Raw genomic sequence first — 12,827 nt, 5'->3', positions numbered from 1 at the left:
TGTGACTGACATCAGAAGTTATTGATAGTAATAACCAACAGGTGAGATAGCATTAACTCTGTCCATATGTTTTCTGACAAAGGACAGTGGCCTTCCATTGCATCTGTTTGACACATAATTTACACCTTTTTTTTACTTATTTGGTATTCTTTCAGCTTCATTTTCATTGTAAGGTATAGAAAATTCATCTTTCCCACAGCAACAGCAGGTGCACTAATAGTTATGCCAACTGATCAAAATCCAGAAAATCTGAATAGTTAGTTACGCGGTTCTGTTTCTTCAACGACATTATGTGTCCTTCAGTAACAGCAGGTGCACTGAGACAAGTAGGCTAGCCGACTAAAATCCAGAATGTCACTTATATGGAAGTGTTTCTTCAACAGCAATCTGTGGGAAACATGCCTTTTTCAGTAAGTTTATTGTGGCTGTGGACCCAAGTTGGAGGAGAAAATAGAGTCAGTTGTCCTCATTAGAGTGGTTTTACAAATGCTTTCATTAAAATAGTTTGTGTACATATGTTATGGTATTTTTTCTTCTTTTTTCGCAACACCACTTAATTGCCATAATGATTGTGGGATTTCCATCTGTATAAAAACAAATATGTCAGTTTTAAATAGTCCATTGAATGGTAGTTCTGAAGTAGCTAACTTTATAGCCTATAGAATGTGTATCTGTTATATAAGAAAATGTTTTTAGGGTGTATTCTTGTTACACAGTTTTGCTTCAGAAGTTGTTGTTACTCTAATATTGCCTGTTTTAAGAACCAGAGGTAGTGGTTGTTAAGGTAATCATTATAAATACTGTAGCACAGAACCACTAATATTGGGAACTTAATCCTCAGCAACACGTTTAGGGAGTCAAGCTTCCGTGATCTGGCTGTCTAAGTTAATCCTACATAAACATGTGCTGAACATTCACTGAAGCATTTCTTCAGTAAAATGTTAAACACCAATCACAGCAGCTGCCTCCCTGTGCACTGTTAGTTCATAAACATGTGTAGGCTCCAAGAGACTTATTCCATAACACTCCAAAGATGTTACAGAGGATATGGAGAGACACCATACCAATGCTTATTGTTGCAGAGTTATTCCCATATATCATACTAAGACCCTAAAGAAGGTTTTAAAAAAAAATCAAGAACGTATTACATTTCTCACCAGTTTGTATATTAAGTTCATTATCAGACTTAAGCCAGTGGATTGCTATTTCATGTTCCTCAAGCAGGTTGAGTTTCTTTCCTTTCTTATCTGCATGCATCACCTCTGAGTCCTCTTGCGTGTCTTTCAGGGGGTGACTAGTCTCATGTATATGTTCGGCAGCCAACAATCTGCTGTAGCTGCCCAATCTAGAAGCATTTGCATTCTCCCCATATTATGTCAAAAATTTCCTACCTGTTTGCCCTGTGTATTTCATAGGATGCACACTGTTTTTTATAAACACCTGCCAGTTCAGATTTACTTATTCCATTGCCTGCTTTGTGCTTTACACTGTATTTCATTACTTTTTGTACTGTGAATGCCAACTGGACATTGTATGGTCAAAGATCGTTCTCCAGTTTATGTGAAATTTCCTTCAAAATGGTTATTACTGTTTATAATATTATATCTTCATATTACTGTGTTGTGCAGTTTTCCTATATAAAACCTTTAGTTATACATTACTAGACATGTTCACTCTGTAGTAAAAAGAAATCAAACATAAATTACATTCTGTCAAAGGGTCATGTAATAAGTATAGTACAAAAATATTACTGCTTTACACATCTTATCTTCAGCACTGCACATCATCATCATTTTCTTCTTCTTCTTCCTTTTTCCTGGCCTTATCCCATCTCATTCACAGGTTCAGAATGTTAATCTGGATTTCATGTAGCCCATCTGCCTGCATCAAGTGATATTCCATGTGAAACAATGTGAACATGTCCAAAGTATTTATAGATTGTGTAACCGATATGGAAGGTGGTACCTACCCAGTGTTCACCTAGTTGGATATGGGAAAGCGCCTACATACCACACGGAAACCACCTACAAACCACATGGAGGCTGGCTTGCGCACCTGCCCTCATCTTTACTTCATTGGGCAGATTCAGTCCAGAGCCAGCACACTGCTCCGAATCCTGGAAGTGGTGTGCTAATGTGTGTGACTATCTGGGCTGGTTATCTATAGAACGGCACCTATTGAAACATATTTTGTACTGTTTAAGCCAGTGAATATAATAGGAAGGAAAACTGGTTATCAGTGAAGGGGAAAATGCTGCTTATTTATACATTTTTATGGTATAAAAAAGTTGCTTGAGGAAAATGGAAGTACTCTCTTTGTCAGAGGAGTTCCAGGACAGGATTTAGAAAAAATTGCAATTGCACTTGCAAAGTGATAATCCTGACTCCTATTGACGTAGTCACCTGGGCTATCTATATACAGCTGCCAGTGTTTCTGGAGGCCCTGCAAGTAACTGTGGAACTTTTCAGCTGTGATCCTTGTGAGCTCATTTGTCACAACCCGTTGGATGTATGTGATATCTTGATGAAGCTTTCCTTTCAGTCGCCTTTTCATTCGCTGAAACGAAAAAATTGCAAGACGAGAAGTCGGGCAACTATGGTGGAAGTGGGATGGCAATAACAGAATGTCTGGTCAGATACTCAATAACAGATAAAGCAGTATGGCGTGCTGCATTGTCACACAGTAAAAACCAGCCATGAGAATGCCACAAAACAGGGCAGTGGCATAGAATTGCTTGTCGCAAACATTTCAAGACTGCGATGTAAAGAGTTTTGTTCATGCTGGAGGAATGCGATGAATATCATCTTGATCCTCGGGGTTGTCATTTGACTTTTTTCGAGGCTAGTGAACCGAGCCCCACCATTCAGCTCTTTGATGCTTTGTGTGAGGGTCGTATTGGTAGCACCAATTTTCATCCTCAGCAATAATCTTTGACAGAAATGTGGGATCACGTCTGGCTCTATCCAGTAGTTCAGCAAAAATTCTTCGTCTTTCCTCTTTCTGTTTGTCTGTTAGTATGCGAGGCATGAGTTTTGCATTTTGCATTAAGTTTCTGTTTCCCTAAATTTTTTTGTCAAATCTATTGACACACATCATGATACAAATTAACTTCTTATGACATTCCATGCACATGATGGTCTTCTTGCATTAACTGCCTTACACGGTCCATGTTTACATCAGTATGTGCTGTAGATGGGCGACAAGCAATGGGATCGTGTTGCGCTGAATCTCTGCCTCCATTAAACCTTTTGTGCCAGTCAAAAACGTGACTTCTCAAAAGTGCCTTGTCTGCATATGCTTGCTTAATCATTGTTCACATGTCACTAGGTGTTTCCCTGAGCTTAACACAGAATTTAATGTTCACTCTGTGCTCACAATCAGCATCCATTGTGTCACAGTAACTAATGCGCAAAGAACCCAAACTGAGCACTGCTAAGCACAGCCCAACCACGTAGTAAGTTCATGTAGAAACATGGCCGAAGTCATTCCGAGGACTCACACGTACCAGGTAAAATGAAAATAACATAATTAAATTTTGCTTGAGACATATGAGTCTCAACTTTCTGTACAGTAATGATAGAAGCTGAAGATATGAATCAAAAATTTGTGCCATGGCCGCGACTTGATCCCGAGTCTCCTGCTTACTAAGCAGCCATGTTAGCCATTACACCACCCTAACACTATAGGCAGCACAGCTGCACAGCTACCCTGGTACAATTCCCTCGCTAACATAAACTTGAATTCATGGCTTCAGCCTATTTTCCCCATCTTAAACAGTATTTTCAATTTATTATGCACTGGAGATCCAAAGAAACTGTTATGCCTGCCTAGTATTGTGTAGGGACCCAGTAAGCTTGCAGAAGTGCTGCAACGTGACGTGGCATGGACTCGACTAATGTGTGAAGTAGTTCTTGAGGGAATTGACACCATGAATCCTGTGGGGCTGTTCATAAATCCGTGAGAGGACGAGTGGGTGGAGATCTCTTTTGAACAGCACATTGCACGACATCCCAGAAACGCTCAATAATGTTCATGTCCGGGGAGTTTGGTGGCCAGTGGTAGTGTTTAAACTCAGAAGAGTGTTCCTGGTGCCACACTGTACCAATTCTCGACACATGGGGTATCGCATTGTTATGCTGGAATTACCCAAGTCTGTCGGAATGCACAATGGATATGAATGGACACAGGTGATCAGACAGGATGCTTACGTACGCTTCACCTGTCAGAGTCATATCTAGACGTATCAGGCATCCCATATCACTCCAACTGCACACACCCCATTACATTACAGAGCCTCCACCAGTGAACAGCTCCTGCTGACATGCAGGGTCCATGGATTCATAAGGTCATCTCCATACCCGTATACACATATACATCCATTTGCTCGATACAATTTGAAACAATAATGGTTCGACCAGGCAATATGTTTCCAGTCATCAACAGGCCAATGACTGTGTTGATGGACCCAGGCGAAGCATGAAGCTCTGTGTCGTGCAGTCATCAAGGGTACACGAGTGGGCCTTCAGCTCTGAAAGCCAATGTTGATGATGTTTCATTGATTGAATGGCTCACACGTTGGTACTTGTTGATGGCCCAGCATTGAAATCTGCAGGAATTTGCGGAATGATTGCACTTCTCTCTCGTTGAACAATTCTCTGCAGTCATCATTGGTCTCGTTCTTACAGGATCTTTTTCTGGCTGCAGCAATGTCAGAGATTTGATGTTTTACCGGATTCCTGATATTCACAGTGCACTCCTGAAATGGTCATATGGGAAAATCGCCATTTCATCACTACCATGGAGATGCTCTGTCCCATTGCTCGTGCACCGACTATAATGCCGCATTCAAACTCACATAAATCTTGATAACCTTCCATTGTAGCAGCAGTAACCGATCTAACAACTGCACCAGACACTTGATGTCTAATATAGACGTTGCTGACCGCAGCAAAGCATTCCGCCTGTTTACATATCACTGTATTTGAATACACATGCCTGTACCAGATTCTTTGGCTCTTCAGTGTGTATGTACAGGCATGATTTTCCCATTACATACAAAGCTGGTGTGGTATTCTAACACCGGAGAGCAATACTGATGATTTAAGAAGGGAAAAATAGGCTGATGGCGTGGATTGAAGTCTATGTTAGGGAGGCCACTGGAGTAGGGTAGCGCATGCAAGTAATGGCTAACACATCTTCCTAGTAAGTAGGGCACCAGGGTTTAAGTCCTATCCATGGCAAAATGTTTAATTAATGTCTTCAGCTACTGTCGTTATCATATAAAAATAACACATGTTCCGTATTAGTATTGTAAACCCAGAAATAAAAAAAGCCTTGTCGTGGAACTTTTATGACATCACTTTAGCATGACGTAGCTTCAGCTGAGTGTATGATATATTGTTTTTCTGAAGAGTGGGTGACGGATTTCTGTTGGGGGGATAATTAATTATTTAATGAAGTGCGGTGTTTCATTTCATTTTATGCTACAGCTGTGTTTTATCTCTTCCAGGGAGTGCAGCAGCGACCACGGATCGAGCTACTCGGAGGCGGCGGCCCGGGGAGCGAAGGATGCCGGCTGCGACAGTGGGAGTGCAGGTGCCCAGCAGGCCATGCTCATGTACAAGTCATACCGCATCCCGTCCGACATGGACTCGCAGATCTCGTTACCCCGCTCGTACACACTGCCCCGCGAGTTCAAATACTACCGTCGGCCCAAATCTCGCAAGGCCGTACGCTCAGAGCACTTTGTCGCGTCCACAAATTCTAGCGACGGTAAAATGTCCTTTGTGTTTTGTATGTGTGTAGCTGCTTGACCTTTCGTATTTGGCCCTTTAAGTAGATTGACTGCAGTAGTTTTCAGTGGAGACAAGTAAAGTCGTCTAATAACACTTCTGAATGGCCTCTGTGCCAGTTGCACACAGCTGAGCAAATTGTCACTTAAAAAAAAAAAAAACACTAAAATGAATACATTCCATCACCATATAGTGGAGAAAAGTTGCAGACAGGCACAGCAAAAAGACTACTGAACACACAAGTTTTCAGCCAAAAGCCCTTCTTCCAAAATAGACAACATACACACATTCATGCAAACACAGCTCACATACACATAACCACTGGTCTTGCTTCCAAGGCCAGACTGCGAGCAACGTCACATGATGGGAAAAGCAGTCTGGGTGGTAGGGGTAAGGACTAGGCTGGGACGGGGATGGTGTGGGAGAGCAGAGTAAAGGTGAGGGACGGTAAAGTACTGTTTGTGGCTGCATACAGGGACAAGTTGGAGAGAGTGCTTAGCAGCTACGTGCAGTCAGGAGGTTTAGAAAGAGAGCAGGGGGAGGGGGGGGGATGGAAAAGGAGAGAAGTAAACAGATCGTGGTTGCACTTGTGGAATAGAAAGCTGTGGAGTGGGAACTGGGAGGGAGATAGATCAATGACTAACGAAGGTTGGGGGCAGGAGAGTTATGGTAATGTCAGATATATTGCAAGAAGAGTTCCCACCTGTGCAATTCAGAATTGGGAATTGTCTGCGCAATATATCCTACTTTCCCATAACCCTCCTGGCCTCAACCTTCATTATTCATTATCCTTCATCCACCTATCCCCCACCATGTTCCCACTCTACAGCCTTCTGTTCCACAAGCATCTCTCCTTTTCCTTTCCTGCGCGCCTGTCCCCTCCCCCCTCCACCCCCTGGCTTGCCTCCTGACTGCACCTTGCTGCCTTACCCTCTCTCCACCTATCCCTGTATGCTCCCACAAACAGCAGTTAACTGTCCCCCACCTGTACCTTGCTCTCCCTTCCCCTTCCCCTTCCCCTTCCCCACCACAGCATACTCCTTACCCCCACCATCACACCCAGTTACTCACAGTCTGGCCTTGGCAGCCAGATACAGTGGTCATGTGTGTGAGTGAGGTGTGTTTACCTGAATGTGTATTTGTGTATGTTTTGCATTTCGGAAGAAGGGCTTCTGGCTGAAAGTTTTTGTGTTCAGTAGTCTTTGTTGTGCATGTCTGTGACTCATCGTCTCCCCTAAATGGCGAATAGAAATCTATCCTTTTTCATAATACTGTCATTATTCCATCCTGGATTTACCATTGCTTGATACAATCCATCACATCACACAAGTTTATGCTGGAAAGGCAACTATTCAGTTTCATGCTTGCAGCAATTTATTGCATCAATTACATCATTTTTGTGACACTATCATCAACTTAAACTTCATAATAGTAGCTAATTAGTGCTCATCATATATACTGATTATACTCAATATTTTTCAGGGGATGTTGATTCAGGAGATGAAACTCCACATCACAACCACGAACCGCCTCAGCATCATTCGAGACCTGTGAGAATGCGGCCGTATCGGGGTTATGTAAGAAGAGATCTGCATGAAACAAAACTGTGATTAGTATTTTTTATGTTACTACACTGTAAATTGTATTAATCCTTATTTATTTTGTTACTAGCTAACAGTATGATTCTCATTACATGCTGTGTTACGTGTTAGCAAATCTCATAGTTATTACTCAGTCTAAATCAGAAGCTCCACTTTCTTACAATTTCCTCAAAGGAAAAAATTTAAACAGAGGATATTACAGTCATTATGCAATAACTGTGTAGGAAGTTTATGCAGAAAAATTGGAAGAAGTAACAATAGAATCTGTTATGCCCACTGTTGAAAAAAAGTTAGTTATTAGTCTTTTAGACAAAATCACAGAATATTTTTTATTCTGTGACCGTGTCTGAAAGAAATAAAAAGTAGTACATAATGCATGTCAATCATTTTCTCCATAGACAGATTGTAATTTTTCCCAGAGTTATTAATCCTTTTCTTACAACCATGAAAATATTCCATTGTTGAAATAATACTGAGCGGAAACTAAACAACATTATGAGGAAAGAGAAGAACTCCCTCTGTAGAATCATCAGATAGGCATAGGAACAATGTCTCGAACTTGTGTACTTTGTCAGGGTACCCACACACAGCCTACATGTGTGCGGCTATTGCCATAGTGTGGTGAGTAGTTGTCTTTCCTTGTACAATTCAAATATCCCACTGAATTGGAATCAGATGAGGGTACTAGAATTATATGATGTTGCAGAAGAATTTTAGTTTTGCATTTATTATGGTACATAAGGAAATAGCTCATCTGTAATGCAGGGAAATAGAGGTATCATATGTGCAACCAAAGTTTTTTCAATTAAGTGTCATTTTTCTCTCAAGATATCGCACATAAGAATCCCAAATGAGCTTGTGTGTGGTGTATAATTTCTATACTAATATGTTCCTACTTATCTGTCAGGAATGCCTAATCAGTTTTATTTTATAACAAACAAGAAATCACAATGCAACAGAAAATAATATTGATTCAAAATATTTTATTGAATTCCTTATCTGTAAGACTTTTCTCTTTCTGCATTTCCTTTCCATTTTTGCTGCCGTTTGGGAACTTGATGTCAGTGATTCAACACATTGTGATCTCTGTTCTTAATCGTATAACAAATCAGCTCAGATTTACATTTTGAGGCAGTTCGTTAAAAAATGGCAAAAACACTCAGTCTGATTTAAGTTCTTTCTATAATTGGCAAAGATATTGTACTTTTCCCCCATGTTCAGTGGTTCTTTTGGGAGTCTGGCTAACAGAATTTTAGTGCTCCATCCTCTTTTTATGGTGATTGAGATACTGATTAACACTGAACAAATCATTTTGACTGATTTTACAGGCCACATTCTATCAATTAGCTGAGTTAGTAGGGTATTGTCTGTAAAAGCAAGGATCTGGGTTGGTGTCAAGCTACAAAAGATGAATTTTAATCTGTCAAGGAGACTGAATGTAGTGGAAAATTAATTACTCAGTATGTAACTTTATAAATTTTATCCCAACAAATATTGTAAATTGTTTCCCAAAAAGAACACCACTTTTGGATCAAACAACAATGTAATAATTTATTTAAAGAATTATGTTATTTATGTCTCATTGTAAAGTGCATGCTATATGATAAACTATAAAATATAGTATTACTCATATGTTTAACACAGCTCTCATCCTAAGCTCAAGAATTTTTTGTGATTTGTTGATATGTATATAACAGCTTTGAAATTCATGTGGATAGATATCACATGGTGACAAATCACAGTATCTTAGTTGCTTATTCACACCCCTGTTGTGAGGAATCAGCAGTCCGAGAAAGGAATCCATTCTCCCAATAAATTTGCTTTTTTCCTCGCTGGATGCCTAATAGAACCAACCTGATGAACGAAGTATGCTTAACACTCACACTGTGTAATGAAGTCATTATAGCTGTGTTAATACATTGTTGTAACATTCTGTTTACTGTTAAATATTCAAAGAAGTACAGCAATATCTCCATTGCCCCAAAAGTCTCAGCAGCGACCCATGAAAGCAACTGTTTGTGGGTGTTAACAAGCCTGCTTAAAAGAAAATGCACCTCACCACTAAAGCTGATTTTACTGGAGAAATTGTTGTCCAATCTCTGTTTCTCAAGTATCCTGTTGAGAGTTCTCAGAACTTAGGTAGTGACTTTGCTTAGTTCTTGAGCCACTTGTTCAGTAGCCTAATAGTTACGCATCATCTTACAGAATCCAGAACATGGTGCTGCTCCTCTGAATGTTCTCTTGTTGAGAACACCTTGAAATCTAATCCCACAGATTCTGTGAAGCAGCTTCCCTCACATTGCTGTTGTTGCCAAAACAGCAGTATGATTACAACCAGACAATTTAATCTACATTCTCTCTTTGGTACCGAAACTCCCCATATTTGTTTTGCCTTTTCTGAATAATAACATACTGTTCCATTGAATACTCTTTTATAAGGTCAACTAACGAGTTATAATAAACAGTGCCACCAACCAGACAAAGTAAAATTGGTAGAATATTCAAAATTTGTGTACTTTTAGGTACTCTGTATGTTCCTTTTTCATGTAGGATAATTTGACTTCTGCAAATGAAAATGATGCAAGTTTGTATTATGTGTGACAGATTTCCAGTTTTTTCTGTGAAAGCTTCTTCAGCAATTCTGAGCCTGAGTGATTTATTTAAAAAGTGCCATATTTTTCTAATTTTATTAGCACAAACATCCTCATTATCCTTTATTAATCACTGTTTGGGATCCATAAACTGAAAAATAGCAAACAGAATGTGGTAGAATACTACTCACCACATTGTTTTGCTGTCATTTTATGTATCTACATGAAAGTTTCTAACTGCTAGTTTCATGGTAACTGTTAATCACACTCAGATGGTTCAGTTCTCATGGTGCTTTACGTATTTTGTTCTATTTGTATCTTTAAATTGCTGTGTGTTCTTGTTAATATGCTTTTATAAATACATTCTTGCATTGTGTGTTTGACATTGTTAAGAGAGTTGTTAAAAGGCAGCTTAAAGAATAATGCCTTCCACATATCATTGTTTCAGTATTGTTACCTTCCATTCTGGATTTTACATATCATTGTTTTATAGCTAAAAATTTGTTGCAGACTATTCATAATCTTCCTCACAGGATATTGATCAGCCTATAAAATTGAGGCATTTGCAAGGTATTAGCTATTATTGGCTTGGTTAATGTTTTCCATTATTGCTTTCTGCTGCAGAGAGATTTTCCCCTCACAGGATTAAGCCATATCACTCAAAATTTAAGTTATCAGCAAGATTCTGCATGTGTTCCATTTTCTTTGGGGCTAGTGCATCTACTCTTGAGGTGTGCTCATTTCAATATAATAGATTTTATTTGCTGCAGTGTGTGCTATTAGCAGAAAACAGAACTGTTTTCGAACCAGTTTTGTTTGCAATTTGTATGACATATATTTTTAAAATGAATTACCTGTGGTAGCTTGTATATATTGATTTTTATTATTCTTCATCCAACTGTCATCTTAAATTCTTACAACATTCATTGTTGTTGTTGTTGTGGTCTTCAGTCCTGAGACTGGTTTGATGCAGCTCTCCATGCTACTCTATCCTGTGCAAGCTTTTTCATCTCCCAGTACTTACTGCACCCTACATCCTTCTGAATCTGCTTAGTGTATTCATCTCTAGCAAGTTTTATTGTTCACTTGTTCAGATTTGTAGATAATGCAAGCACAATTTTTCTGTTACGCACATATTATGTCATTCGTTGTGTCTGCATGTCACTTAAAGTTCTTTAAACTACTTGGTATTTTATATCTGGAAGAATTTCTGCTTTATTCCAATAATTTTTTGATATTTTCGGTATTTTATTTCTGCTGAATATGCATATCAGCTATTATGATTCTTATATCAGTCAGGCGTTACCTTCACTTTTGTTGTCCTCATGTTATTTTGACTACACCCATTTTGATCAATATTAGTAGCATTGTCATCCATGTAAGGAAACGTTTCCAGTGTTCATAAATTAGGCTGTGACCAAGTAGCAATTCACGAACTTTTATATAACAATTTATTATGTTAAAATGGCACAAAGTTAATTGATCATGACATGATAAATTATTATATATACATTTATGAGGTCACACACTTCCATTTGACAATGTTGATTATTGAAAATTCACTTGCGGAATCGACCATTGCATCCAATTTTTTTTCTATTGTTTTGTATTATTGCTTGCTGAAAATGGCTAACCGCGGATTTACACACACTTTTACACTGCTTTAGAGTAGTGTAATAATGTGCTCTTATTTTTAAGCACCAGAGAAGTGTACTTGGACTAATAATACTTTTGGAAGTGCAAAGTAGAAATCAGTATTTTATTCTTTGGGCTGCACAATCAAATTAAAACTATGTGTACACCATATACTTATTTGTATCCAGGACAAAAGTACATAGAAAATCACCAACTGCCATAAGTTTGAGACTGCGCATGTCTGATTATACCATCTGACGAATGTTATCATTTATTCAGTTTTTCATCATTGTCGATCAGAGGACACATGCAGTTTATTTCCTTTATGTCGCAAAATTCTGGCGTTATCCATAAACTAATTTAAAACTGAAGAAACTAATTTTAGCTGTCTTGCTATTAATTTCTTCCCCTGGGACAAAAGCAGAATAGATTGAGAAATGTTAGAAAGGAGGGGGACACCACTCACACCTCAGAATGAGAATTGCCCATCTGTTGTGAGGATAAGGGTAAATGAAACTGCTGTTCAGAAATCAGGGAAATGAATATCAAACAGAAAGATGCAAATTGCCCATGTTGTGTGGCAGACATCAAGTTCCTCGAGTCATGCTACAGAGCATGACCTTCCACCACCATCCCTCTCCCTTCTTTCTTACACACACACACACACACACACACACACACACTCCCTCCCTCCATTTGATTTCTCTCCATTTCCTTTACTATGTCTGGTCTCTGGTCTCTCTCTGGCTTTCTATCATCTGTGGACTGAAGCTGGCACAGTGTTAACAGATATACTATCATTGACCTACTCTCTCTTTGACACCTCACCCACTTTTCCCATTGTTTCCTCTCTTCTTCACAACAGATGGGTCACTGTCACCCTTGGGTTTGAGATGTCTGCCCCCCTTTCTAAACTCAATCCATTCCTCTTCCTTCCCTGAGGAAGGAACTAATAGTTCTGAAAGCTAAGTTTAATTATTTCACTTTCAAATGTTTGTATCAACAGTAGAGGTATTTTGCCTTCCAAATGTAAGTATGGACTAGCCATTTTGTCTCTCTGTAATTTTAAAGTTTTTTACAGGTGAATTTCCCTTTTGACCAATTTTATTGTATTTTTCTTTTATCACCAGAGTTATTTTGCATGCTTTTCATTTTATTGAGAGCTGTCTGCTCAAAAGTAGCTGATTTATTCCAGCTGTAAATTTTAT

The 12,827-nt window shown here is 39.0% G+C and overlaps 1 protein-coding gene across 1 annotated transcript in view; it reads left to right on the top strand.

Moving 5' to 3' along the window:
* Positions 1-10,903, top strand: part of LOC126416549 (uncharacterized) — a 35,990-nt gene extending 25,087 nt beyond the window's left edge. The window contains exons 7-8 of the mRNA XM_050084294.1: positions 5,510-5,772; positions 7,275-10,903. Of these exons, the coding sequence (XP_049940251.1) occupies positions 5,510-5,772; positions 7,275-7,402 (391 nt within the window). The 3' untranslated portion in view covers positions 7,403-10,903. The remainder of the gene's footprint in view (positions 1-5,509; positions 5,773-7,274) is intronic.
* The last annotated feature ends 1,924 nt before the right edge of the window (positions 10,904-12,827 follow it).

This window comes from Schistocerca serialis, chromosome 8 (genome assembly GCF_023864345.2).
Source record: "Schistocerca serialis cubense isolate TAMUIC-IGC-003099 chromosome 8, iqSchSeri2.2, whole genome shotgun sequence".
NCBI lineage: Eukaryota > Metazoa > Arthropoda > Insecta > Orthoptera > Acrididae > Schistocerca > Schistocerca serialis.
The sequence above is the reverse complement of the archived record's forward strand: the minus strand, read 5'-3'. Positions and strand labels throughout refer to the sequence as shown.